We start from the raw sequence: 27,540 nt of genomic DNA, 5'->3' as shown, positions 1-27,540 counted from the left end.
TAATTAAGATTTTGCGCAATTGAAATGTTTATATCGATTCGTCTATTTCGCCGAGCTTTGCTCCTCCACTATAAACAATAATATTTCCATTAATATTCCGTATATAATATAACCGTCCTATTTTCCACGATTTTTGTTAAACTTGCCGAAACTTTTTCTTCGCTCCTCCACTCGTTTTCGAATTCGTTATCGTTCACGAGTCAAAACGGCCAGCTTTATCGTGCTTTAAAAATAGGACAGGGATGGCAAGCATCGCGCCGTCCCGCTCGCTCGTTTTATCTCGTCCGTGCATTACGCTGCATCCTCTGTGGAGCAACGGGGTATCGATGGATTACATAAATCGGTAATACGCGATATATTTTCGCTAAAATTATACCGACTGTATAAAGAAAAGAAAAGCTATTCTCTCCGAATTTATATAATTTTGATCCAAACAACATTTTTTCTCGAGCAACATTTCGATCGATAGAAATCAATAGGAAACGTTTCCTGTGCAACGAAATCAAAGGAAACGTATCAATTTCTACGAAATAATTGAATGAAATGAAAGTCCGGAAATGTTATCGCGCGTGTTCGAACGCAATAAAAAAAAAAAAAATGGAAGAGTTATCGAGTTGATACGCGATTGGAATTTAATTCCATTATCTTCTCTCTCGAGTGTGAATGAGAGACGGAGGGAAGGGGAGGGAACGGCGAAAAATTCTGCGAACGGGCGTTACATTATGTTGCTCGTGTTAATAATAATCGCTTCGCATGGAAAGAAGAGCTACGTAATCGAAAGAAGAAGAAGAAGAAAAAAAAGACGGTGACCCCGTCGTGATTAATGTTATCGAAAGAGATGTAATCCTGCGCGCGTGGAAACTAAGAAACCAGTAAATCATCGATACTCGTACATTGAACATGTCGAAAATGTTGCACGTCCGTTTTTACATCATTTCGGCGCTTTTGGTGTTTTTCGATACCGCGTCGGCGATCGAGGGTGTGAAAGGTGGCCGTCACCGTGTCCAATCCCAGCTCGCCGTGAACAGCACGACGGCGCAAGGACTTTGCTACAAGAGAATACGGTGAGCGAAAAGAGATTTCGAGATTCGTTTGTTCCGGATGCGCAACGAACTCGAATCGTCTCTTCTTTCCTTTTCAGCTATCAAGATGCTGTCGAATTGAACGCCACGGGCCAGTTCCTTCATAACACCCTCCCGACTTCTCAGGAAGGCACGGTAAATACATACGTATTATTATTATTATTATTTGAGACGCAGAATATAATTGAAACGAATCTTAATTACTTGTACGAACGCTTACTTTTCCTTTTCTTTTTTTCTTGTTAACAGAAAGGCGGATGGATAACGATTTTGGATTGTTGCGACGGGTACGAGCGCAATCTTAACTCCGGTGCCTGCAACCCGATCTGCACCGAGGGATGCTTGGGGGGGAACTGCACGGGGCCGAACGTGTGCAGCTGTTCGCCGGGCTGGGTGGCACGGAAGGGCGTCTGCGGGCCTTACTGCGAGCAAGCCTGCCAGAAGGACGCGTACTGCTTCTCGCCGAACGTGTGCGCGTGCAAATTGGGCTACGAGGAGGTGGACGGCGAGTGCAGACCGATCTGCCCGCGCGGGTGCGTGAACGGGGAATGCGTGGCGCCCCACGTGTGCAAGTGCAGGGCCGGGTACCAGCTGGAGCCGGGGATGGAGGGAACGAACGCTAAATGCGTGCCGGTGTGCGAAAACGGTTGCCGTAACGGAGAGTGCACAGCTCCTGGGGTGTGCACCTGCCACGAAGGGTAAATCGAAACATCGTCGAAGTAACCACGAATCTTCTCGTCCAACCCTCCGTCTGCTCTTCCTTTCAGATACGTCAATCCTCCGAACGAGCCCGAATACTGCGTGCCCGACTGTCCGGCCGGCTGCGCGAACGGCAAGTGCATCGCCCCGGCCGTTTGCCAGTGCGAGCCGAACCACGTCCTCAACGGAAGCAACGCATGCGTGCCCGAGTGCCCGCTGGGCTGCGCGAACGGCGAGTGCGTGGCGCCCGGCGTGTGCAAGTGCGAGCCAGGCTTCGCCCTCGACCCCGCCAACAGATGCGTGCCCCAGTGCCCGCTGGGCTGCGCCAACGGCGAGTGCGTGGCGCCCGGCGTGTGCAAGTGCGGCCCGGGCTTCGCCCTCGACCCCGTCTCCGCCAACAGGTGCGTGCCCGAGTGCCCGCTGGGCTGCGTGAACGGCGAGTGCGTGGCGCCCGGTGCCTGCGCCTGCAAGCCCGGCTACTCCGTGGACGCGAGCAGAAAGTGCGTCCCGACGTGCTCCCGGGATTGCGCGAACGGGAGATGCGTCGCGCCGGACACTTGCGAGTGCAACCCGGGCTACGCTCTGGACGCCAACGACAACTGCGCGCCCGACTGTCCCCAGGGTTGCGCGAACGGCGAATGCGTTGCGCCGGGAGTGTGCGCCTGCGACGCGGGCTACTCGCCCGACCCGAGCGGCGGCTGCGTCGGGAGGCCGGCCGTGGACGAGCGGCCGTCGAGGACGGACTGTCGCTTGGACTGCGGCCCGAACGCGCACTGCGTCGGCCCCAACCAGTGCACCTGCGACCTGGGCTTCAAGCTGGACCCGGACACCAAGAAGTGCGTCCCGTTCTCCAACTCTTTCAGTTGCAGGAACGGGTGCGGCGCCCGCGGCCTCTGCGTGGGGCCCGACATGTGCGTGTGCGATTACGGGATGGCCGTGGATCCCGCGACGGGCAGGTGCCCGGAGCCGAGGAGCCAGACGGCGAGCCGGACGGATCGGCCGCAGTGCCAGCGCGGTTGCGGGCCGAACGGCGTCTGCGTCGGCCCCGATCGTTGCGCGTGCAACGAGGGATTCGCGCTCGATTCCAACACCGGCAGATGCGTCCCCTCGGCGGCCGAGCCTTTCTGCGAGCTTCCGTGCCTGAACGGCGAGTGCACCGGCTTGAACCAATGCACGTGCAAGCGCGGTTACGTTTTCAGCCCCTCGGACGCGACGAGGACGAGATGCGTGCCAGTGTGCTTCGGCGGCTGTCACAATGGCGTGTGCACCGCACCCAATCTGTGCATCTGCAACCCTGGCTATGTAAAAGAGAGTGGAGTCAAGGGCAGGCAAAGATGCGTTCCCGTTTATTGAGTTGATGCTGTTCTTTTCTTTCTCTCTCCTCCTTTTTTTTTCTCTTCATTGTACGATGCTGCTTATCGAGGAGCACGAGTAAGATATATCGTACGATATTACGTATATGTGTCATAATTATATGTAAAGGAATATTGAAGCCGTTCTTAGAATCGTAGCGCCCTTTTTATCTTTGTACTCGTACGCGATTGTGATTGATAAGAAATAAAGAGAGCATACGGAATTATACACGGAAACAGCGCGATGTACGTATTATTTTAAGAATCCCTGATCATTAGGGAAGCGATATCGCTGGACATCCTGTTTTGTTTCTGTCGTGTCGCAGGACGCGATGGCGCCAGTGAATGATGAGAAACGGCTCGACATGCATCTCGAAACGGCATCTCTCCAAGCTGTAGTACTTTTTCTCCCCGTCCTTTTCAAACTAGTTAACGGGGCGATACTGTTCCCAGAGGAGAGCAAAGGTGTTTGTACGCAACGGATCAGGTATGTTGTCGGATATATAATTCGATCGAGGCGTGGCTTTTTTCCGCGAGACGAGACGAAGAAAATCGAATATCTTCTCGTAGTTTCATAGCGACGCAAAACGTGCCGTACAAGGAGTCCTACAGATCCTACACATGGGGCATTTTCTGGACGACGAAATATCGTTGGAATAACCGGAAGGAGGTAAAGAGATTCGTCAAATTTCCTTCCTTCGACAAAATTGACTCGATCGAACTTTTCTTCTACCCAGTATTATATCGACTATCGCATCGACCACCGTTGCTGCAAGGGATACGTGGCCAAGAACGGTGTTTGCGTACCTGTTTGCACCCCAGCTTGCGTCAATGGCCAATGCATGCCGAATAATTATTGCAAATGCGACCATGGATACGAAAGTTACATAGGGAACGAATGTTTACCGTATTGCAGCAATTGCGAGCACGGAAAATGCATAGCGCCAGACGTATGCCAGTGCGATTTCGGATATCAAATGAACAAGAACGGTGTCTGCGAGCCAGTATGCGCCCAAGACTGCGAAAAGCAACACGCTTATTGCTCCTCGCCGAACACGTGCACCTGCAATTTTGGTTACCAGACTGTCAACCGTGTACGTATTGTATATCATCACGAGATATAAATCATATGTATCGAATAATGTATCGTAGGATATCGATTCTACGTTGGTACAAGTGCACGTTTCCTTGAGAAAAATTTAACAATTTGAACAAACGTGAAAAGTAAAACAAATTGAACAAGTTGAAGAGAGAATATTCATGTTTATTTTATTATTTTACAATTAAATTTTACTAGTTATTTTTGTATCACGTGTTATGATAATTAACGGTTATTCGCGATTAGCAGCACGATAGATATATCGAAATTGGTAACTCGTTTAAACACGTTAATATGGGGGTGTTAATATATTGGTGAGATATTCTTAAAGAAGGGGAAGCACTTGTGATCAGTTTCCATCGAATGAGCGAATCTCTTATTATTTTCAATTTGAACGATTCCAACAGCAATGCGAGCCAATCTGCACGTTGAAATGCGTGAACGGGATGTGTACGAAGCCTGAAACGTGCACTTGTTACGTCGGTTACGTACAGCACGCGATGCAACACGTTTGCGTCCCACATTGCGAGGAATCTTGCGAGCCGAACGGGAAATGCACTGCCCCTAATGTCTGTACTTGTTACAAGGGTTATCGTCTCGATAAGGGGAGCAAGACGAAAGTAAGTACGCTTTTTTAACGAGCCATGGAACCTGGAAGATCAAAATTCCAATCCTTTTTATGAATATTTCGTAAAAAAATGAAAAAAAAAAGAAGCGAAATACTCAAGATCCAATTTCGAATCGATGGTGAAAATTTTTGTTTTTAAATCTCTTTACTTTTCCACGAATCAAAGTGCAAGCCTATCTGCAAGCGAACTTGCGTGAACGGATACTGCAGCGCACCGGAAGTATGCAAATGTAATCCAGGCTACGAACACTCCGCGACCAATCGCACCACGATCATCTGCCAACCCATCTGCGTGAACGGCTGCGTAAACGGGTATTGCAGCGGTCCGAATATCTGCGAATGCAACCCGGGCTATCGATTTTCAAAAGACAGGTCCGATCTCTGCGAACCGTTCTGCGAACGGCCTTGCAAGAACGGTCGCTGCACCGCTCCCAACCAGTGCACCTGCGACAGTGGCTACCATCCAAACGCGTACGATCCCTTCACTTGCGACCCGACCTGCAACGAGGGATGCCATTTCGGAACTTGCACCGCGCCTGCCACGTGTACTTGTTACGATGGGTACTCGCCGATAAACGCGAAGGTGTGCAAGCCCGTGTGCACGAAACTGTGCGTGCACGGGTACTGCAGCGCTCCAGAGGTCTGCAGCTGCGATCCCGGCTACAAGTTCTCCGATGATTATTATAATTTCATATGCATACCGCAATGCGAACAAAGCTGCGTGAACGGAGACTGCATTGCGCCGAACAAGTGCGAATGTTGGAAGGATTATCAACCATTGAACAATAACACCGATATTTGCGAGCCTATCTGCGAGCCGAATTGCATCAATGGGCATTGCATTCGTCCGCACGAGTGTAAATGTAATGAGGGTTATCGATTATTGGAAACCGGTTCGAACGTTTGCCAACCTGTTTGCGAACAGCCTTGCGTGAACGGAGACTGCATTGCGCCGAACAAGTGCGAATGTTGGAAGGATTATCAACCATTGAACAATAACACCGATATTTGCGAGCCTATCTGCAAGCCGAATTGCATCAATGGGCGTTGCATTCGTCCGCAAGAGTGCAAGTGCAATGAGGGTTATCGAGCATTGGAAACCGGCTCGAACGTTTGCCAACCTGTTTGCGAACAGCCTTGCGTGAACGGAGACTGCATTGCGCCGAACAAGTGCGAATGTTGGAAGGATTATCAACCATTGAACAATGACATTAATATTTGTGAACCGATCTGCAGGCCGAATTGCATCAATGGGCGTTGCATTCGTCCGCACGAGTGTAAATGTAACAAGGGTTATCGATTATTGGAAACCGGTTCGAACGTTTGCCAACCTGTTTGCGAACAGTCTTGCGTGAACGGAAACTGCATTGCGCCGAACAAATGCAAATGTTGGAAGGATTATCAACCGCTCAACAATAGTACTAATATTTGCGAGCCGATCTGTGAGCCGAATTGCATCAATGGATACTGCATTCGTCCATACGAATGCAAGTGCGATGAGGGTTATCGATTATTGGAAATCGGATCGAACGTTTGCCAACCTGTTTGCAAACAATCTTGCGTGAACGGAAACTGCATTGCGCCGAACAAGTGCGAATGTTGGAAGGATTATCAACCATTGAACAATGACATTAATATTTGTGAACCGATCTGCAGGCCGAATTGCATCAATGGGCGTTGCATTCGTCCGCACGAGTGTAAATGTAACAAGGGTTATCGATTATTGGAAACCGGTTCGAACGTTTGCCAACCTGTTTGCGAACAGTCTTGCGTGAACGGAAACTGCATTGCGCCGAACAAATGCAAATGTTGGAAGGATTATCAACCGCTCAACAATAGTACTAATATTTGCGAGCCGATCTGTGAGCCGAATTGCATCAATGGATACTGCATTCGTCCATACGAATGCAAGTGCGATGAGGGTTATCGATTATTGGAAATCGGATCGAACGTTTGCCAACCTGTTTGCAAACAATCTTGCGTGAACGGAAACTGCATTGCGCCGAACAAGTGCAAATGTTGGAAGGATTATCAACCATTGAACAATAACACTGATATTTGCGAGCCGATTTGCGAACCGAATTGCATCAATGGATACTGCATTCGTCCATACGAATGCAAGTGCGATGAAGGTTATCGATTATTGGAAACCGGATCGAACGTTTGCCAACCTATTTGTGAACAGCCTTGCGTGAACGGATACTGCAGTGCACCGGGTAAGTGCAGTTGTAACCAAGGTTATGGTCCATCCAAGAACAATGGTACCAATATTTGCGAGCCGATCTGCGAACCAAATTGCATCAATGGATATTGTATTCGTCCGCACGAATGCAAGTGTAATGAGGGTTATCGATTGTTGGAAACCGGTTCGAATGTTTGCCAACCTGTTTGCGAACAACCTTGCGTGAACGGAAACTGCATTGCGCCGAACAAGTGCAAATGTTGGAAGGATTATCAACCATTGAACAATGACACCAATATTTGTGAACCGATCTGCGAGCCGAATTGCACCAATGGATACTGCATTCGTCCATACGAATGCAAGTGCGATGAAGGTTATCGATTATTGGAAACCGAATCGAACGTTTGCCAACCTGTTTGCGAACAACCTTGCGTGAACGGAAACTGCATTGCGCCGAACAAGTGCAAATGTTGGAAGGATTATCAACCATTGAACAATGACACCAATATTTGCGAGCCGATCTGCGAACCAAATTGCATCAATGGATATTGTATTCGTCCGCACGAATGCAAGTGTAATGAGGGTTATCGATTGTTGGAAACCGGTTCGAATGTTTGCCAATCTGTTTGCGAACAACCTTGCGTGAACGGAAACTGCATTGCGCCGAACAAGTGCAAATGTTGGAAGGATTATCAACCATTGAACAATGACACCAATATTTGTGAACCGATCTGCGAGCCGAATTGCACCAATGGATACTGCATTCGTCCATACGAATGCAAGTGCGATGAAGGTTATCGATTATTGGAAACCGAATCGAACGTTTGCCAACCTATTTGTGAACAGCCTTGCGTGAACGGATACTGCAGTGCACCGGGTAAGTGCAGTTGTAACCAAGGTTATGGTCCATCCAAGAACAATGGTACCAATATTTGTGAGCCGATCTGTGAACCAAATTGCATCAATGGATATTGTATTCGTCCGCACGAATGCAAGTGCAATGAGGGTTATCGAGCATTGGAAACTGGCTCGAATATTTGCCAACCTGTTTGTGAACAGCCTTGCGTGAACGGATACTGCAGCGCGCCGGATGAATGCAGTTGCAACCAAGATTACAGCCCATCTAAAGACAATGGTACCAATATTTGCGAGCCAATCTGCGAACCAAACTGCATCAATGGATACTGCATTCGTCCATACGAATGCAAGTGCAATGAAGGTTATGAATTATTGGAAACTGGCTCGAATATTTGCCAACCTGTTTGCGAACAGCCTTGTGTGAACGGAAACTGCAGCGCACCGAATAAATGCGAGTGTTGGACGAATTACCAACCGCTCAACAATGACACCAATATTTGTGAACCGATCTGCGAACCGAACTGCACCAATGGATATTGCATTCGTCCATACGAATGCAAGTGCAATGAGGGTTATCGAGCATTGGAGACCGATTCGAACATTTGCCAACCTGTTTGTGAACAGCCTTGCGTGAACGGATACTGCAGCGCGCCGGATGAATGCAGTTGCAACCAAGATTACAGCCCATCTAAAGACAATGGTACCAATATTTGCGAGCCAATCTGCGAACCAAATTGCACCAATGGATATTGCATTCGTCCATACGAATGCAAATGCGATGAAGGTTATCAATTATTGGAAACTGGCTCGAATATTTGCCAACCTATTTGTGAACAGCCTTGCGTGAACGGAAACTGTAGCGCGCCGAACAAATGCGAGTGTTGGACGAATTACCAACTGCTCAACAATGATACCAATATTTGCGAGCCAATCTGCGAACCAAACTGCACCAATGGATATTGTATTCGTCCATACGAATGCAAGTGCAATGAAGGTTATCGAGCATTAGAAACCGGTTCGAACATTTGCCAACCTGTTTGTGAACAGCCTTGCGTGAACGGATACTGCAGCGCGCCGGATGAATGCAGTTGCGACCAAGGTTACGGCCCATCCAATGATACCAAGATTTGCGATCCCGTGTGCGAGCAATCGTGCGGTGAGAATGGGATCTGCGTTGCGCCCAACAGCTGCGAATGCAAGCTGGGTTACAAACGGAATTCCACGACGTGGAACGAGACTTTATCCAACGTTTGCGAGCCCGTCTGCGAATTCGACTGCGGAAACGGTACCTGCGCTGCCCCGAACGTGTGCACCTGTTACGCGGGCTACGCGAAAAGCTTTGGGCAAGATCGGTGCGATCTTGCGTTGTGCGAGTCTTGCGACAATGGAACGTGCACGAGACCCGGGGTGTGCGAGTGCGACCAAGGTTTCGTCGAAGCGAGACGAGGGAATGGAACCGTCTGCGAGCCGTATTGCGAGAATTGCTCGAACGGAAGCTGCGTTGCACCTGGCGACTGCCTATGCAACTTGGGCTTCGTGAAGGAGGATGACGCGTGCGTTGTCGCGTGCCGAGACAATTGCAGTGATCGTGGGATCTGCAACGTCGAGAACAGAACTTGTCGTTGTTTCTACGGATGGGATGGGACGTATTGCGAGGAGCCAAGATTTTGCGTGTTCGTGATGGAGAACGGGATGGAACGGTTGAACGTGTAAATATTTTAATAATTTTGTTGATCCATGGATCGCAATTCGGTGTTCTCGGATTTATTTTATTTATCTTCTTCTTTCAGATGGAACGTAGAGTACGATGTGAACGATACGATTGATTACGTGTTCGCCAACAGTCCATCGTGTTATCACGATTGTTTGAAGAACGAAATCTTGTGCAGTGGAAAGTACAGGAAGGACGGCATGGGGAACGATACGATCGCCTGTCTGATCGGTATATATAATAAATACGAATATAAAGAAACTCGATTCGAGTGATAAATAAATTCTCGTAGTATACGTTCATCTGATTATATTTGTTTCCCTACAGATTCTAATTGCAGTCGAGTGTACGCGTTTCTCTCGAATCACGTGACGATAGGTGGAATAGCTATGGGTATCGCTATGGTTATAACCGGTAGCGCCATCCTCATCTGCTCGCTGACACGAAAAGCGAGAAAGAGGAAATCTTCTCGAGGTAATTGATCAGATTAACATAACAAACGTTAGCGATGGAATTTTATAAATTTTACAAATGCAGGTGACGCGCCAATATCGATGCAGATGCGGAATCGAGATGGAGAGAGGAACGGTTGAAGGACAAGTTTATCCGCACGTTTATAATTTGTTATAATTTATATTAAATTATTGTAATCAATAAAAAAATACAAAAAAGAGAGAGAAAAAGAAAGAGTAGCTGTATTGAATAATACTCGTTACTTCTTCCGGATTCGATCTAATCGACGAATGCAAATTTTCTTTCGAATAGAATATACGATAATACGCTATGATATCGCAAGCATCCTGTCTCGTATCGATAGCGCGGAATACGAGCTGGAATGAGACAGATAATTGATATAATGTAAACTCGTAAGCGCATCAGTTGCAGTTACTGAATCGCTTGTGCTAAACGACGGATCGAAAATATGAGATGCCTAGGCTTGGTTGTCTTTTTGAACCTCGTCACGGAGGCGTTATTTTTGACCGGTAAAGATGGATCGGTGTGCAACGTGCAAGTCAGGTATTTATTGCACGTGCTATAAAATTACGAGATACATATATATACGTTTGACGCGTGTACAAATTACGAGCGATAATTTTACAGTCGCATGGTATCAAGATACGTGCCCTACACGGAAACGTACAAGGTCAAGAAATGGACTTTCTTCCATCAAACGAAGTTTCGAACCAATTACAGAATCGATGTAAGAGAGAGGAGATCGTAAACGTTAGACACTACAGAAACATAAATGTCTCAAAAACAATGCAATTTTTACGCTTGAAGGAATACTATAATTTTTATTTTAAAAAAAAAAAAAAAAATCTTAATGTTACGAAGATTTTTGCACAACATATTTATGATTAGAAACCTGTAAAATATTTTCTTTATCGACGAGAAATATCTTTCAAGGATTGAATCAATCGCCAAAAATTTCATTCCTTCAAATATATTTTAACTTCGAACGATGCCGCTTACGTTTACATCATTCACACGAATTATTCTCCGTTTCCAGCACGTGCCCGTATGGAAATTTGAGGAGAGATGTTGCGACGGTTACGAGGAGCGATATGACGTTTGTGAACCCGTATGCAACCCGGGATGCGTGAACGGAAGGTGCACGAGACCAAACTCGTGCGAATGCCACATCGGATATTCGCCCAGCGAATATGATCAATACACGTGCCTGCCCGTGTGCGAGAGCCATTGCCCGAATGGCGTTTGCACGAATCCGAATCAATGCTCGTGCAACGTGGGCTTCGAATTGTCCGAGGACGAATTGCACTGTCTGCCGGTTTGCGCGCAAGATTGTGCGCATTACAACGCCCACTGCACGGACCCGAACCACTGTACCTGCAATTCGGGTTATCGGCAGAGCGACACCGCTGCCTACTTACCATCGTGCACCCCGATCTGCGAGATACCGTGCGTGAATGGGAAATGCGGCGAGCCGAACGTTTGCACGTGCGACTACGGTTACGAGAAGGATATCGATCCGTTCGTTTGCAAGCCTAAGTGCGAGCAAATTTGCCTGAACGGGAACTGTACGGCGCCGAACGTATGCACCTGCAACCCAGGCTACCGGTTAAACGAGAACGGGGAATGCGAGCCCAACTGTACCGAGCCGTGCGTGATGGGTACTTGTATCGCGCCGGATGTTTGCAGCTGTTACCCCGGATACGGGTTACCGGACGATTCCAGATACGTGTGCGAGGCGGTGTGCGAGAAGGCTTGCGTGAACGGGACGTGCACGGCGCCCGACGTGTGCACGTGTCACGACGGTTACAGAGCGACAGGGGACGACACGACGAGCCACGTGTGCGAGCCTGTTTGCGAGCTTCCTTGCGAGCCTTACGGCCATTGCGCGGCGCCCAACACTTGCAATTGTATCCAAGGATATCGGATGATCGATTTGGCGGAGAATCAAGTGAGCGACTGATCTTTTTTTTTTTTTTTTAGATTTCTAAAATATGATGAAATAAATTGATTCGTTTGAACGCAGGTGGTCGACAAGATCACGAATTCGACATTCGTCTCGGCCTGTGAACCTGTTTGCGATCAAGATTGCGCGAACGGCACATGCACGGAGCCCAATGTTTGCACTTGCAACGACGGATTCGAGAAGGACGCGGACGATCGGTGCAGACCCGTCTGCGTGTCTTGTCGCAACGGCTCCTGCGTAGCGCCCAATGTGTGCCAATGTTGGCAAGGTTTCGTCCGGACGGAAGAGTACGGCTGTACGCCGTTTTGCGAGAAAGCTTGCGTGAACGGAACGTGCACGGCGCCCGACGTGTGCACGTGTCACGACGGTTACAGAGCGACAGGGGACGACACGACGAGGCACCTGTGCGAGCCAGTTTGCGAGCTTCCTTGCGAGCCTTACGGCCATTGCGCGGCGCCCAACACTTGCAACTGCGTCCAAGGATATCGGATGATCGATGTGACAAAGAATCAAGTAAGCACAAACGATTGATCTTTTTTTTTTAGATTTCTAAACCGATGAAATAAATCGATTCGAACGCAGGTGGTCGACAAGATCTCGAACTCGACGATCGCCTCGGCCTGTGAACCTGTTTGCGATCAAGATTGCGCGAACGGCACATGCACGGAGCCCAACGTTTGCGCCTGCAACGACGGGTTCGAGAAGGACCTGGACGATCGGTGCAGACCCGTCTGCGTGTCTTGTCGCAACGGTTCCTGCGTCGCGCCCAATGTGTGCCAATGTTGGCAAGGCTTCGTCCAAACGGAAGAGCACGGCTGTACGCCGTTCTGCGAGAACGGGTGCGAGAACGGGGAGTGCGTGGCGCCGAACGAGTGTGCGTGTCACGAGGGTTTCGAGCCGAGTGGGAATAACAGCGATAGTACGTGCGTGGAACACGTGACCACGTGCACCGAGGTTTGCAAAGGGCATAGTGTCTGCGTGGAGGACGGGAAACCGTGCCAATGTTCTTACGGATGGACGGGGCCGGGATGCGACCGATCCACCCTCTGTATTTCGCTAATGGATCCCGACGAGGAAAATCTCATTGGGTGAGTGTATCGCTCGAGGGAAACTCGGAGCGTGGACTTTTAAAAGGAGAGATTTATTTGCAGAATCACGATTCGCAACAATACGAACAGCACGCTAACCAATGCTAAACGTTACGCGCCGCTCTGCCATCGATGTAACGGAATGATAAACAACGAAAGTTACTGTTTCGCCATTAATGATTCGTCGATTGGCTGTTTCGTCGAGACGGGTTTGTATTTCGAATTGTATTATCTTAGAAAGATCTCGAGAATGTTTATTAATATTCTTGATTCTTTTTTGTTTCAGTAGAACTTTCTTGCTACGGCGGTGAGACAAACGCAGCGTTCAAGATGCAGGCAGGGATGTTAGGAACGGTCATAGTCGTTTTAATAACGACGGTCGTGACGATAGCGTGTTTCGTGATATATAGGCATCGAAGGAAAAAAAGGCGTTTAGGTATATTGTAACACAATCGAGCGATACTCATGGGAAAATTTGTGCGATAAGATGTAGAGCGAGAAAGAGCGGAAACCCGGGGCGAGATAAACGTGTCGCCACATTTCCGTTTTTTGTTGTCGCGAACTGGAAAAATCAAGTGATGATATATCTCTCGTTTTAATTTTCTTTTTTTTTTTTTTTACGCAGTTTGTGCAATCGATAATGAATCAGTTGGGCGTCGTTCCCAACTTTTCTTCGCGATATCTTTTCTGCGAATAAATAACAGATTAATAACGAAACGCGTTTTCTTTTTCAGCCATCGTGCCATCACAAGAAGCGAACGAGTATTTGATTTTGCAAAGAGATGACGATTCTGCGTATTAATTTGCACGAATAAATTAAGGGACATAATAAATTAGAATGAAATATTTCTATCCACAGTGGAACGAGACTTTTATTGAATTTTTTTTTTAAGGCTAATGAAATGCGCACGATTAACATAACACGCATATATATATATGTACATATATACATGTAACAAATCATCACGAGCATCCTCTATTAATTTTGATGAAATTTATTTAGCAAAGATGTTTTTATTTTTTTATTTCTTTTACATTATATAAAATTAATATAATCGATAGCCAATTTCCATCCAATGCGTTTTTTATCACACACTATAATCGTCATCGAATAAATTTCGATCAAAAGTTCTTAATCATCGAGCTTACATACTAGACTGTATAGAAATTTACTTTATTCTTCAAACATCATCGATTATACATTTCTACATACGCAATGGATAAATATCCGCAGTCTAGTTACAATATTAAAAAATTTATTCCATCCAATAGCTCATAAGTTCCAACAAACAACTCTTTCGTACACTCAATTCTTTTCTATTTTTCATTTCGATCCCCCTAAAAGGTCATCATCAAACATTAACAATTAATATAATCGATAGCCAATTTTCATCCAATGCGTTTTTTATCACACACCATAATCGTCATCGAATAAATTTCGATCAAAAGTTTTTAATCATCGAGCTTACATACTAGACTGTATAGAAATTTATTCTTCAATTCAAACATCATCGATTATACATTTCTACATACGCAATGGATAAATATCCGCAGTCTAGTTACAATATTAAAAAATTTATTCCATCCAATAGCTCATAAGCTCCAACAAACAATTCTTTCGTACACTCAATTCTTTTCTATTTTTCATTTCGATCCCCCTAAAAGGTCATCATCAAACATTAACACACCCCCGATCGTATCGATCTAAATCCTTCGATCCTACCCAACCAATCTCTCCCCTCACGCACTATCACCCCCTTGAAGAAGGGTGCGCACGATCGTGCACGTAAAATTGGGATCGTTTTCAAGGTAGGCGGTTGGAAAGGTAACAAACCAATAATACTTGAACCCCCTGACCGGAGATTGGGCGATGGCAGAGCGAGCAGCCCTGATCTCGATCGACGCGGCGCGCAGGGAGGGGGCGGGGGAGGGGTGGTGGCATGGCGCAGCTGCAGTGGCGGCGGCGGTGGTGGTCGACCGGCGGCTGGCGGAAGGAAGGCGTCAGTGAACGGGGGAGCACGGAATCGGAGAGAACCGCGGTGGTGGCTGCCTCCAGGAGTCGAACGTGGCGCAAGAATCGTCCGTGTCGTGCGTGCGCGCGTTGCTAAGACACTCGCTTCGTTGCTCGTCGCGCAAGGAACAGAAGGAAGGAGAGGAAGAGAAAGGAAAAGTGTGGACAGGGTGGTTGATTCGTTCGAGGAAGCTCAAAAGAGTGTTGTTCTTCGATCGAGTGGTGTTCTCCGTTTCTTTCTTTCTTTTTCTTCTTTTTTTTTTTCCCTTCCCCTCCCCACGAGAAACGCGTTGAACGGGATATAAGGCGGTCGTCAGAGGCGTCGAGGGCGAGAGGGCGTGCAGGAGGGCGGGAGGGGGGAGGGCAGGCGACAGGGAAGGATGTCGATGCGCCGCCGGTGGTCGGTTTCGGGGGTTGACTCGCGCCGCGGGGGCGATGAGCGCACTTCCCTCCGCCCTGAGACTGACCTGCTGCCGTTCCTGGCTCCTGCTCATCTTCCTAGTTTGCCTGGTGTCCGGCTGCACCTGCCGCGGCACGCGACCGGATCGCCTGACTCGCCAATTACCGGCAGATGATGACGTGCGCGTATCCAACTACGACGACGACGACGTCGACGAAGACTATCAGGACAACGTCACTGGTGAGTGTTGCGCCGGTGAGATCGTCGCCAGCCAATGGGATTTCCATCTCCGTTTTCCGCGTACGGATTGTATTACAATCGTATGTCTCGTGAGAGGCTCGGTAGTGACGAGTCGCAGTGGGGAAAAATCGCATCGATGGAATGAAGGTAGATTCTATTCGGGGGATTTTCTGTGTGATAATCGTATATTGATTCGAATATCGGGTGGTAAAGTGGTGAAAATAGGGGAAAGGAGGGGGATAGAAGTGGAAAGAAAGAGAGAAAGAGGTGTATCGAAATTTTTAGAGGGACTCTAAAACTCTACTATCGTTCTATTCGTGTATATTAGCCTTACGATTACTCCATTTCTCTCTCTTTGGTTGCATCGAAAGCATCTAATTCGTATATATGGATCGATACTCTCGTACCGTTGAAGGATCGTTACGTTATTTTCTCGCGAAACAAGGACGATCGAAGGAACGCGTGTGCCTCGAGATTCTTGCTCGCCTCGCCTTCCTCGCGCCTGCTCGATACGGATGTGCAAACACTTCTTGCTCCAGAACCTTCAACCAGCGAGCAAACACTTGTTACTGTCATTGTTATCGTCATATAGACGTTCTCTCTTCGTCAGATGATAAGTAGCCCTCGTCAGGCCTCATTAAGTCCAACGAGGAGGCCGAGGTAAATGTTACGAAACGCTGCAAAGTTCACCACCACCACCACCACCACTCTTCTCAACCTCTTAAAAATCTAGCTGTCAAAGCAACGACAAACGAATCTTCTTACGTAACGAACAATTTTTCCAAGATCGTTCCAAGAACGATTCAATCCATTTCCCTCGAGAATTAATCGGAATCTAAATCCTGGGATAAATCGTTTAGATTATTCTCGAAGAAGAGACGGCGATGTTGCACATCATATTTCCAGATTCGCGAGTGCGCCTGCGTCTAGGTAAACAGGAGAGCAACTCCTTTCCTTCTTGATTTTCGCGCCAACCACGCTGCCGGTATTGATTTTAATGGATGCTGCAAGCTCTCTCTCTCCTCTGTGTCTGTGGGAGTTTGTACACACGCCTGCATCTGCGTGAGATTTTTCAAAGAGATCTCCATTCCTTCCCTCTTTCTACATCCGCATCCCCTTCCAACCCGCGATACAAGAGAGAGAGAGAGAGAAAGAAGAGGAGTTAAAAAGTTAAAAAAGAAAATAATATATCGTGCGTCATTCACTCCCGTTTCCTCGACCCATTCACCGAGAAACAGAATCCGCTTAACTCGGATTCAGAGAGGAACATTTCCGGCGAGCAACCGCATCCTTATGATCGTGCCGTGAACTTCTTGAACCAGGTCAAAAAGCATAATCCCAACCACTCTATTATTTACGTGACGCAGCAACTTCGGACTCTCTCTCGGATCGATTCTCCCCATTCATCCATAATTTCGAATGTTCGATCGCAATTACGAGTGGATTGCATAATTTAATCGAGGCACGAAATATATTCCTTCTTCCCTTTCATGCGTGATTCTCAATGTCACTCGTCGAATCAAGATTAAGATAATAATCTCTCTTTAATTAAATGATAATAGATTTCGAACGAAATATCGCGTGTTGCGAAATCCGTCATGTGTCGCAACTATCCTCTACTTTTCCATTCGAGATCTATTTCCATAATTTCGAATTTTCTCTGAGTGAAAAAGGAAGGAAGGATTAATTAGGATAAAGAGTGTGTCTAGTAATATCTATATATCGTTTTCTGAACGTTTGCCAACGTTGATCACAGCGATAGCACCCTCCTTAAACACGGCCCAAAGTCACGAGACGAGTTTAATAACGATATAATGCGATAATTAAGGGAAAAATCGATAGGGTGTTTGGCGCGATGCCTGCGCCCGATGTAACCCAATGCAAATGGCGCAATTATCCGAAGGAGATTTAGCTCGTTAATTTCTCACCCCTCTCTCTCTCTCGGTCGATAAAAAGATAAAGGGGAGAGAGAAAAAAATCGTCCAATTTACGCTCGCCTGGCAAAAGTCGACGGCGTTTCAATTCCGCGTGGAGAGAAAAAATCGACGACGTCATTGGAAAAAAATCGACGACGCGAGAAGGACGTCGCAGTCTCGACGTCGTCTACAAAGCCGCGCCAGATATCAAACATCTTTTGATGCGGGAAAGTGGGCTGGATAGAGTGTGCAACAATGGCTTCTTTGCTTCATTAATCGTTCAGAATGTGTGCTTATTCAGGGGCTCGGAAAACACGAAGCACGCCCGTGACAACGGGGCTGCATTGCAAAGAGGCGTGTATCGAATCCGGGGAATAACAGTTGAAAGAGAATGATATCTTTATCGGAAAACTAAGTGACAATGGTGAGAATAATGGGGAGCGCCATTCGCGAGTGATTCTTTTGTAAGAAAGTATTATCGCTCGATAAAATAACGTGGCTCGAATATATATATACGTATACGTTTCTTTAATTAAAACGAACGAGTATATAAAGGAATATTTAAATTTTTTTTTTTTTTAATTAGATTAAAAGGGTCGAACGAAATGGTCGTTTTATGAAATTTCCACTGTGTGCACGTTATAACGTGACTCGAAATTCCCAGTTTTTTTAATCATTGACACGGAAAAGATATGATCGATGATCAAATATTGCGCGTGTTTTCAATTTGACATTTGGAAAGGAAAAAATTATTACGATTGTTATAAATATATTACAAAATTTAAATAAAGATCGTATAGCCTTGGAAGATTTAAAATAAAATTCTACCCTGTCCGCAGACTGAATTGATTAAATTTTTGAACGGAACGGGGGATCGAGTGCGGCGCAACTAGTCGATGATTGGATGAGTAGCGCGAGCTATTTTAAGAAATTAACCTAGATATTTCATCTACTCATCGAGAAGTGAAAACGTGGTGGATAATCTAGCGTGGTTATCGATTTTTGCCTGTTTTCAGCGAAGGGGCAGCAGCTGGGCTCGCCGTGCGATGTCTCGTGCAATCCGAAACTGCAGCACGTGTTCTGCGACACGGTCACTGGTTTCTGCGAGTGTGAAAAATTCTATCCAGTTCGTCTCGGCCCCTCGAAAGGATGTGCCAAACGTACGTAGCTCTGTCTTGCATCCATGTATCGATATATGTTTTCCAATTTCCACGTTCAAGTAGGCCGTCCAGATAGTATCGAGACAACCGAGGCAAAGAAAATAAACGTCCATTGAATGAAAAAAGAAAATATTTTACACGGAGAAACGCGCTTATATTGATGTTTTATATATAACAGAAACTTTGAATCGTTTTCTTCTTTCCCTTTCTTTAATTTAATTTTGAGGAAGGGAGAAAGAAATGGAATCGAAATTGAAATGAAACGACGAGGAGTCGAGGAAATGACGATAAAACCCGTTTTTCCAGCTAAAAGACTCGGGGAGCAATGTTTCTACCGCGCGAGTTGCACTTTTGCGGATCAGCACTCGACCTGCACCCAGGTGCAGCACAATGCCGTATGCGACTGCGAAGAGGGTTACCATAGAGTTTCCTTGTCCAGGCCTAGCAAGAAGGTGTTCTGCGCCGAAGGTATATCGTGCCAGCCAATACGACACACACATGCACTCCAATATTCGTAGTACACAGTTCCTGTTGCACGATTACAATTTAGAGAAAACTTGACTTAATTTTTCCTCCATGGTGTTGAGAAATTGTTGCGTGTACACCTGTGGAGAAGACGAAATTAAAGCGTTTCGTTTTTTTTTTTTTTTCTACAATTTGTTGGCAGATCTGGTGCTGATAACGACAGATATTCCGACCCTGCTCTGCATAGCATCGGGAATAGCGGTGTTCACGGCGATGATATGCTTCGTGCTCAAGTTATTCAGCCGCGCGAGATACTCAAGACCGCGGCACTATGCCAACGCCAATCACGCGCCTCCTATGCTCTTCTCCAGCGACACGGGTGAGTAAAACTAACTTTTACTTCCGTTGTATCGATTTTTTTTTCCTTTTTCCTTTCTTTTCTTTTCTTCTTATTCGATCAATGATGAAATTGAATGTGTCAGGGACACAGACTATATTCCATTAAGAAACTCGCTCTCGTAAAATCGATAGAGGCTAAGTATCGATGAAGAACACGCCTATTTTCAAACCAGAGGATGAATCTTAGAACGATCCCTAACGATCGACAATGCTGTTTATCGATCACGCGGTTTCTTTTCCTATTCGTATTATGTTGAAGTGAGGGAAATTATCAGAAATTTTATCGTCCTTGAACGATCCTCCTTAGTTGTCTAATAGTATCGTATGAATTTTATGAATGGAATTTTTGAGGGAAATTATCAGAAATTTGATTGTCCTTGAACGATCCTCCTTAGTTGTCCATTAGTATCGTATAAATTTTATGAATGAAATTTTTGAGGGAAATTATCAGAAATTTGATCCTTGAATGATCCTCCTTAGTTGTCCATTAGTATCGTATGAATTTTATGAATGGAATTTTTGAGGGAAATTACCAGAAATTTGGTCGTCCTTGAACGATCCTCCTTAGTTGTCCATTAATATCGTATGAATTTTATGAATGGAATTTTTGAGGGAAATTATCAGAAATTTAGTATTATATGAATTTTATGAATGGAATTTTTGAGGGAAATTATCAGAAATTTGATTGTCCTTGAACGATCCTCCTTGTTATCCATTAATATCGTATGAATTTTATGAATGGAATTTTTGAGGGAAATTATCAGAAATTTAGTATTATATGAATTTTATGAATGGAATTTTTGAGGGAAATTATCAGAAATTTGATCGTCCTTGAACGATCCTCCTTAGTTGTCCATTAATATCGTATGAATTTTATGAATGGAATTTTTGAGGGAAATTATCAGAAACTTGATCGTTCTTGAACGATCCTCCTTAGTTGTCCATTAGTATGAATTTTATGAATGGAATTTTTATTAAAAACGATCCAACAGGTATTCCATTGACGCTTCACGGTGGCCGGCCGTCCTCGCGTTCCAGCCAGAGGAGCAGCACAGGAGGACCGTTGACCTACGCATTCTCGAGGAGGCCTAGCAGCGGTGGTAGCCGCGGTCCCCTGGTACCATCGTCGAGAGCAGGTGCGGCACGTGCCGCCGCCATCTTGCTTATATCGTGTCACCTGCAGGCGACCAAAGGCGGGAACAAGCATCGACGTACCCTTAGCGATGTTGCTGAGGGATCGTCCGACGGCCTCGGTAGACGATCAACGATCTTTCTAACTCTTTCGTTTTTCTGTCTTCTATTCTCTTCTTTCTCTGTCCGCATCTCTCACACTCTGTACACCAGCAACACCCGTTGTTGATACTCCCTTTAATACTTCTACTTCTTCTATTTCTTCTTCTATTTCTTTTTCTTCTTCGTCTTCGTCTTCGTCTTCTTCGTTTTCTTCTTCTTCTTCTTCTTCTTGTTCGAATTTTCCTATCCTCTTTCATCCTTCTTTCATCGTTCGTTTTTATCGATTTTAAAGTGATTTGTTCGTGAGACGATTTGACAATCAAATCACTTTCCATGTTATTCTTTTGTTATTATCGTTATTTTCGTTCTTCTTCTTTTCTGTTTTACGAATCCTCTTGCGCACAATGTCGCCTCTCTGAACCCTGCGACATCGATGAAGAAGAAGAAGATGGTGGTGGTGCTTTGAGTCGTGCCATATACCGTTATCGCTGTTGTGTCGTAGTCATTGTTATTGATATTTATTAGCACCCCCTTTTCCAGCTTCCCCCTCGCGTCCCCCACGTTTCTTTATTCCTCGTCTGACCCCTTTTCGCAACGATCCTTGATCACATGAAGTATCGTCCACGAGGTTTACAGAAACGAGGGAAACGCGAGATCCGATCACGTTTAATCCTCCTTGACACGAATAGCCCACCCTTCTTTATCTCTGTTGTTCTTCGACATTAGATTCTCCTTTCTTTCGATTCGATCATGCATTGTTATTATTATTATTATTATCATTATCATCATCATCATCATCATCATCATTATTATTATTCTCACCGACGAATGGCCGTGACGGTGCTACCGATCACCGGATTTATCCAAAATTACATTGAAAAACAAAAGGGGGAAAAAGAAAAGAAAAGAAAAGAAATCTGTGTCACTCCTCCCCCCAATCGTATCTTACACACTCATCCTGATTAGATGTTAAAAAATAAAATAAGATAAGATAAATTAAAATAATGTAACGGTAAGAGAGACCACATGTGTGTACACATTACGTGTGGCATATTTATATCGTGGATCGAAAAACACAAATGCTACATTGTCACGTGATATGTGAATCTTCTAATGTGTATCCAACAATATATATATATAAAGCGCTGCACGAGTGTGTTACGAGATAGCAAGATGGCAGCGGCCGATTTCGTTGCTCGTTAACGAACGAACGTTCTCTGGTAAGACGTAGAGAGACACGAAATCTTTACGCACTAGCTAGCTCGCCGCACACGCACGCAACAACAGGTGCCGGTTCGCATGCGAGGGGTCAGCTTTCTCTCTCTCTCTCTCTTTCTTCCTCTCTTTCTCTTTCTCTTTCTCTTCTCTCTCTTTCTCTTCCTTTCTCTCTCTCTCTTTTTCTCTTTTCAAAGTTTAACCAACACGTCGAACTTTTGAACGAAAACGCGAAACTTACTTCTCTGACGCCCGCAATCGAGGGGGCGGGTCGAGGGTTTGAATTCTTTAATTAAGCCTGCCTACGTTTTTCCGCTGCTACGTTACATTTTATTTGCTGCACTCTTTTTTAAGAAACGTCGCTTATTTTTCTTTTTTCTTTTTTTTTTTTCTTTCGAAAGCTGAGAACGAATGCTGAAGAATTCAAGGAGGGGGAGAAAATATGTTATATTCCTCCTCCGTTTGCCTGCTCGTTCGCTTTTCCCCGCTTCTCTGTGTGTATCTCTGTGTGCCTATCTAGCAATTTTCGGCCAACGCTGTTATTAATTGGAAAATATTTATTGTGATTAAAAAAGCGAATGTCGGTCCATTTTTGATCATGCGGATAAAAGAATATAATAAACTCTTGTTATACAAATATATAATAACAAATAATAACAAATCATGGAGATAAAGAGACACGTGATTGATCAAGATAGCCCGGCATTCGTTGAGCGAAGATTGAATGAAAAAAAAAAAAAATTCGCCAAGTAAAAATCGTATTTAAAAAAGAGAAGGAAATATGCACGGATTTAACTTGCTGAATGCGCTTGCTAGAAATCGAAGGGCAAAACGTACACGCATTCTCGGGCGAGGCTTCGCTTCAATCCCTATATGCAACAGGATGCACGCGTATACATGTATATTTGTCTCACTGTTTCTCCGTCTTTCGCTTGGCATTTTCCACGTCGCCTTTTCTACGTGTCGTCAATCAATAAGAACGAGCTCCCTGAATTAGAAACGCTCGAACAATCCGCGCCACATCCACACCACGATGGCCCTCGTCCTCGTGGTAATAATTTCTTAAATGCGTTCTCAACAAATTGTTTAAAAATTCTATCCATTTTATTCGAGAAGAATTCGAGATTACGTCGTGATGCATCATCGACGTAGAAAGCATAGTCGCGCGAAGAGAGATCTCTCGATTCGAAGAGAGAGAAAAAAAAAAATGAAAACGAAAATGCGGGGAGGGAGCGTTCGCTTTCGTGTACTGCTTGCTTCGCGCTGAAGAGAACCGCTTCTGTCATTCTTCCTGTATTATACAACACGATGCGATGCTCGCTGATAAATCTGTACACGAATCTGCACAATCACTCGCGAACACCGAATTTCAAACGTCCACGTATACTATATATATATATAATCGATTATTCGAACACGTTTATTACACACTTTGCACCCTTTCTTCCATCCTCTTCGAACCTCTCTTATTCAGCAACTTATCTTTTTCTATATATATATATATATTTTTTTTTTTATTCCCAATTTATAAATTCTATTTAAATTTACGTGAAATTCTCTCCTTGATATCTCATCGGCTTTCTCGAAAATGAAAATCATTTCAAACGCCTTTGTTATACTCTCCTATGATCCTCCATCGAGCTTGCGTATTCTCCATCCACGAAGAATTAGCTAGTGAACAAGGGATCTTGGATTTGAACCAAGCCAGCATCGGTAACTGCGTACGCTCCGGTTACCGATAGAGGGGAAACGTTTTGACCGAGAGAGTAACGCTGGTTTATATTAGCCGAGCAGTCGCAATTTAGATGATTTGATTAACAATTTCTTCTTGATTGATCTCCAAGCCTAGCTAATTGACTCTTTAGCGTAGCGGAATTGGGGATTTTGGGTAGCGCGGGGATTAGGGGATTCCACGAATTAAATTGTTACCCTTGTTTTCGCCCCGATAGGTTCACGTCGCCCTAGTTTAACGTCGGTTCACAGTTCGACGTCCTCGGCGCGAAGTTACAGCGCGAGACGGCTCGAGAAGGAGAGGAACGAGAAGGAGCAGAGGCAAGCTTTGCAGGAGTTGAGATTGGCGAAACAACGGGAGCAACAGCAGCGGGAGCAGCAGCAGCAGATCGCGCCCACGCCCAGCCCTAGAACGCCTCATTCCATGGACGAGCTGTTGCCCTCCGTGGAGGAGGGAAAGGAAGTGTTTTATAACGAGGTATATTGTACACGATCTCCTCTCTTCCCTTCAACTCGAGATAACTCGTTACAAAGACCGATTTACAGTAGTTTGGAATTCTAAATTCCAAGTGATCTCGAGTAAATCCTAAATCTATTCGAATCCAGTTGGCCAAATTCCAAGGATCTCGTTAAAAAAAAAAAAGAAACTTCAAACTTCTGTAACAAAACTACGAAAGAGTTACGGTTGAAAACTTTTGCTCTCTAAATTTCATCGTTCGTTGCATCCTTTTGCAGATTCGAAGAATTACGCGTAATTGTGAACGAACGGATGGATGGAATTTTTTTTAACATCTCTGTCCGTGTAACGAATTAAATTACGAATTCTAACTTGAAATGTTTGGAAACATCAGCAGGTGCCGACGACGTCGGACATGATCGAGGAAACGTCGATGAAAACAACGGCCGTAACGACAACCAACATAAACGCGAGCAGATTCGGCGAAATGGCTCCCGTCACAACCTCGACAACGTCCATCTTCGAAACGAACATCGCGCCCCGCGCCACCGGTGACATTTTTCAAGTGTAGTTAAGGACATACATAATTAATCGACGAACTAATATAACAACTCACCGTGACTCGAGTCGAACGGTACGAGCTACTAGTGAGAAGGGACGAGGAAGAATTTTCATTACACGAATTACGTAGCAGCACAGTTCCGTAATAAAGCTAAACAAAAAAAGAAAAAAAAACAAAAAAAAAAGGGAAGAGAATGTCTCGAGTATAAGAAATAAATGAGAAATGGCGGGGAACGGGTTTAATTAAAAAGAGCGAGCGGTTAAAATATGAAACACGAATGTCTCCCCGCGTGCGAAGGGAAAGAGAGAGAAAAAAAGAAGAAGAAGAAGAAGAAGAAGAAAAGTGCTCTGGACACGGTGCTTTTTTTGAACGAATAAAAAAAAAAAAAAGAAATTGTAGATACACAAATGGGTACAAAGGAGGGAGGCATGCAGAGTTGTTAAAGTTGAAGTTTTTGCTTGAGCCACGCGCGAAGGCCTAGAATTTATTCTAAAAAAAATGATATGTTTTTATTACCTAGGTACGAAAGGTACAGCTTTCAGTAATAAAAAAAAAAAAAAAAAAAATTGATAAGATCGAACCAGTTAAGATCGTTCAACTCTAGAATACGTAATATTCAGGAATGTACCTGAACGTAGGTATATGAAGGGTATATGAACAGTAGTACCTGAACATAGGGGTGGTACGTGAAGTTGAAAAGGTGTGAAGAGATTTCGCGAGAATTCTGATCCAGCAGCGAAATATATTTCCTTGTCCGTGATTATTGTTAAATGATCAGATGATATAATTTCGAATCGTGAAAGTATAAACGGGATATGTTAATTAATGATCGAATTTTTTAACTCGTTTTCCTTTTAAATTGGAAGAAAAAGATACGGAAAGGATGAAGTGATGCAAGATTCTTTTCGATAATTCAATTCGATCGTTTTACGGGTAAGAAAGATTTGGTATCCCAAATAATGATTTTTTTACGATATTTTTTTAAACATTCTCGATTAGAATTATTGGTTCAATAGATAGAATCTTTTATTTAAAATTCACGGACAAATTGTCGAGAATAAATACAATTGATCGAGGACGAAGATGAAGATTCGAATTAATATTTTTGAATGCTCGGTACCACGATTACGATTTACTTACATATCAATAATTGTTTTACGAAATATCCACGAAGATTTTTATCTATCGAGTTTTATAAATTCACATTTCTTCCTTTCCAATTTATTATCTTCTTGCTTAAATCTTATCGATTTAATGACATATCAGTGAGGAAAGAAAATTGAAATTCAAACTATTAAAAATATCGTTCAAGATATTAAGAAACAAATGGAAAAATAATTATACCAATATTTCTATAATTATTCACGCACGAGTATACTCGAGTCCGCATATTCCAGAATTCGATAGGAAAGAAAAAAAAAAAGCGAAATTGCATTTGTCAATGTTTATACGTGTATTTAAAAACCACAAAAACATACACACACACACACATACGTATACAAATTCAAAGATATTTGATTTCACTCACGTGTTAAAATATCGATGCGTTTGATAATTTCGTTTGCTTGAACGGAATTTTCTGCGACAAAATGCAATCGGCAGGGCATTCTCGAGTGGGTCGAGGCTAAACATACCTCTAATCTTAGGTAAACTACTCTGTGAGAACCAAATGGGAAAAAGTGAAAAAAATATCGGGCTGGTGCTTGGACGAAACCAAGATGTGGCACCAGCCACAAGAATTGTATAAGAAACGCTAAAAAATATTTAAAAAAAAAAAAAAAAAATTGTGCTAACGACTATTGCGATCTCGTTATCTCGCTTTTCTGCGACCGAAACTGCGTGAAGCACGGGCGGTTTCACTGTTTTTCTTCGAACAAACGGACACATTGACCAAGAAAAATTCAGTGGAAAACTATTGAGATAAAGAAAAATTCCTTTTTTTTTCCGAATATACATATATAGTTGACAGAGGTACGAAATTATTTATCTCGAATGGAGGTATCATCGTTCGAGGTACATCGTGAAGATTAAGTAATGAAATATTTCGTTGAACGATCTACGATGACTATTTCACGGTACACAATTACACGAAACGTTGGAAAAGAATAAATTTTATTTCTTGCGATAGAAGAAACAAGCGAAAAAAATAAAAGAAAATTAAATCCTTTATCTTTCTTTTCTTCTAATTCATTATTATAAATAATTAATAAATTACGTTATACGCTCGTATTTCATAAATGCCGATAAAAAGAACCGTCTCGTTGCATCGATGCATATGATTTTTCCGAGTCGCTCGGCTCGCCAATTGTAAATTAGTAGAAGATAAAAAAAAATCGTTAAAATTATATATATATTCTATATATACATATTCTATATATACATGTATATACGTAAGAAAGCGAACATGCACGAGGGGTATTGTGTTGCATTTTCACTCACCTGAGAGAGAGAAACCGATGATTGAAAAAAAAAAGAAAAAAAAAAAATGAAGACGTCCCCCTGTCGCAAGAAAGAGGAAGTAATTTAACAAGAAAAAAAACAAAAAAAAAAAACAAAAAAAAAAATGAGAAAAACGTATATCGACATCTCGTGTTCGAATAATTACGCTGCCTTTC

General features: G+C 44.3%; 3 protein-coding genes across 8 annotated transcripts; all 3 read left to right on the top strand.

Moving 5' to 3' along the window:
- Positions 1-8: 8 nt before the first annotated feature.
- On the top strand, positions 9-10,277 carry LOC724421 (fibrillin-2). Its single transcript, XM_026445625.1, has 12 exons — positions 9-1,064; positions 1,142-1,217; positions 1,332-1,780; positions 1,850-3,131; positions 3,406-3,620; positions 3,704-3,803; positions 3,871-4,227; positions 4,640-4,852; positions 5,027-9,609; positions 9,691-9,842; positions 9,939-10,085; positions 10,149-10,277. The coding sequence occupies exons 1-12, from the start codon at positions 901-903 to the stop codon at positions 10,202-10,204; spliced, it is 7,794 nt and encodes a 2,597-aa protein (XP_026301410.1). The 5' UTR covers positions 9-900; the 3' UTR covers positions 10,205-10,277.
- Positions 10,278-10,473: 196 nt separating this feature from the next.
- On the top strand, positions 10,474-14,000 carry LOC410621 (multiple epidermal growth factor-like domains protein 10). 4 transcript variants are annotated; one of them, XM_394098.7, is made up of 8 exons: positions 10,474-10,628; positions 10,713-10,812; positions 11,122-12,033; positions 12,109-12,561; positions 12,643-13,136; positions 13,200-13,345; positions 13,423-13,572; positions 13,871-14,000. In XM_394098.7, the coding sequence occupies exons 1-8, from the start codon at positions 10,534-10,536 to the stop codon at positions 13,936-13,938; spliced, it is 2,418 nt and encodes an 805-aa protein (XP_394098.5). In that variant the 5' UTR covers positions 10,474-10,533; the 3' UTR covers positions 13,939-14,000. The 4 variants fall into 4 exon arrangements, with proteins under 4 accessions (XP_394098.5, XP_006561104.2, XP_006561103.2 ...); XM_006561041.3 differs by having other exon boundaries at positions 12,631-13,136; positions 13,426-13,572; XM_006561040.3 differs by having other exon boundaries at positions 12,631-13,136.
- A 1,097-nt stretch (positions 14,001-15,097) lies between these two features.
- LOC409674 lies at positions 15,098-27,411 on the top strand. Of its 3 annotated transcripts, none has more exons than XM_016916674.2 (7): positions 15,098-15,787; positions 18,720-18,863; positions 19,170-19,331; positions 19,531-19,707; positions 20,720-20,863; positions 24,125-24,384; positions 24,758-27,411. In XM_016916674.2, exons 1-7 carry the CDS (start codon positions 15,583-15,585, stop codon positions 24,932-24,934), a joined length of 1,269 nt encoding a protein of 422 aa, XP_016772163.1. In that variant the 5' UTR covers positions 15,098-15,582; the 3' UTR covers positions 24,935-27,411. The 3 variants fall into 3 exon arrangements, with proteins under 3 accessions (XP_016772163.1, XP_006561101.1, XP_393172.2); XM_006561038.3 differs by having other exon boundaries at positions 20,720-20,980; positions 24,761-27,411; XM_393172.7 differs by having other exon boundaries at positions 20,720-20,980.
- Positions 27,412-27,540: the final 129 nt, after the last annotated feature.

Source organism: Apis mellifera, linkage group LG15 (assembly GCF_003254395.2).
Source record: "Apis mellifera strain DH4 linkage group LG15, Amel_HAv3.1, whole genome shotgun sequence".
NCBI classification, from domain to species: domain Eukaryota; kingdom Metazoa; phylum Arthropoda; class Insecta; order Hymenoptera; family Apidae; genus Apis; species Apis mellifera.
Note: the sequence above shows the minus strand (reverse complement) of the source record. Positions and strands in the feature narration are given on the sequence as shown.

Coding starts and splice junctions, on each gene's coding strand:
- LOC409674 (XM_393172.7), top strand. CDS start 15,583: ATGAGCGCACTTCCCTCCGCCCTGAGACTGACCTGCTGCCGTTCCTGG. Junction 15,788..18,719: donor CTATCAGGACAACGTCACTG/GTGAGTGTTGCG, acceptor GCCTGTTTTCAG/CGAAGGGGCAGCAGCTGGGC. Junction 19,708..20,719: donor GCTCTTCTCCAGCGACACGG/GTGAGTAAAACT, acceptor ACGATCCAACAG/GTATTCCATTGACGCTTCAC.
- LOC410621 (XM_006561040.3), top strand. CDS start 10,534: ATGAGATGCCTAGGCTTGGTTGTCTTTTTGAACCTCGTCACGGAGGCG. Junction 10,629..10,712: donor GTGTGCAACGTGCAAGTCAG/GTATTTATTGCA, acceptor ATAATTTTACAG/TCGCATGGTATCAAGATACG. Junction 10,813..11,121: donor GAACCAATTACAGAATCGAT/GTAAGAGAGAGG, acceptor CTCCGTTTCCAG/CACGTGCCCGTATGGAAATT.
- LOC724421 (XM_026445625.1), top strand. CDS start 901: ATGTCGAAAATGTTGCACGTCCGTTTTTACATCATTTCGGCGCTTTTG. Junction 1,781..1,849: donor GTGTGCACCTGCCACGAAGG/GTAAATCGAAAC, acceptor TCTTCCTTTCAG/ATACGTCAATCCTCCGAACG. Junction 9,610..9,690: donor GGGATGGAACGGTTGAACGT/GTAAATATTTTA, acceptor TTCTTCTTTCAG/ATGGAACGTAGAGTACGATG.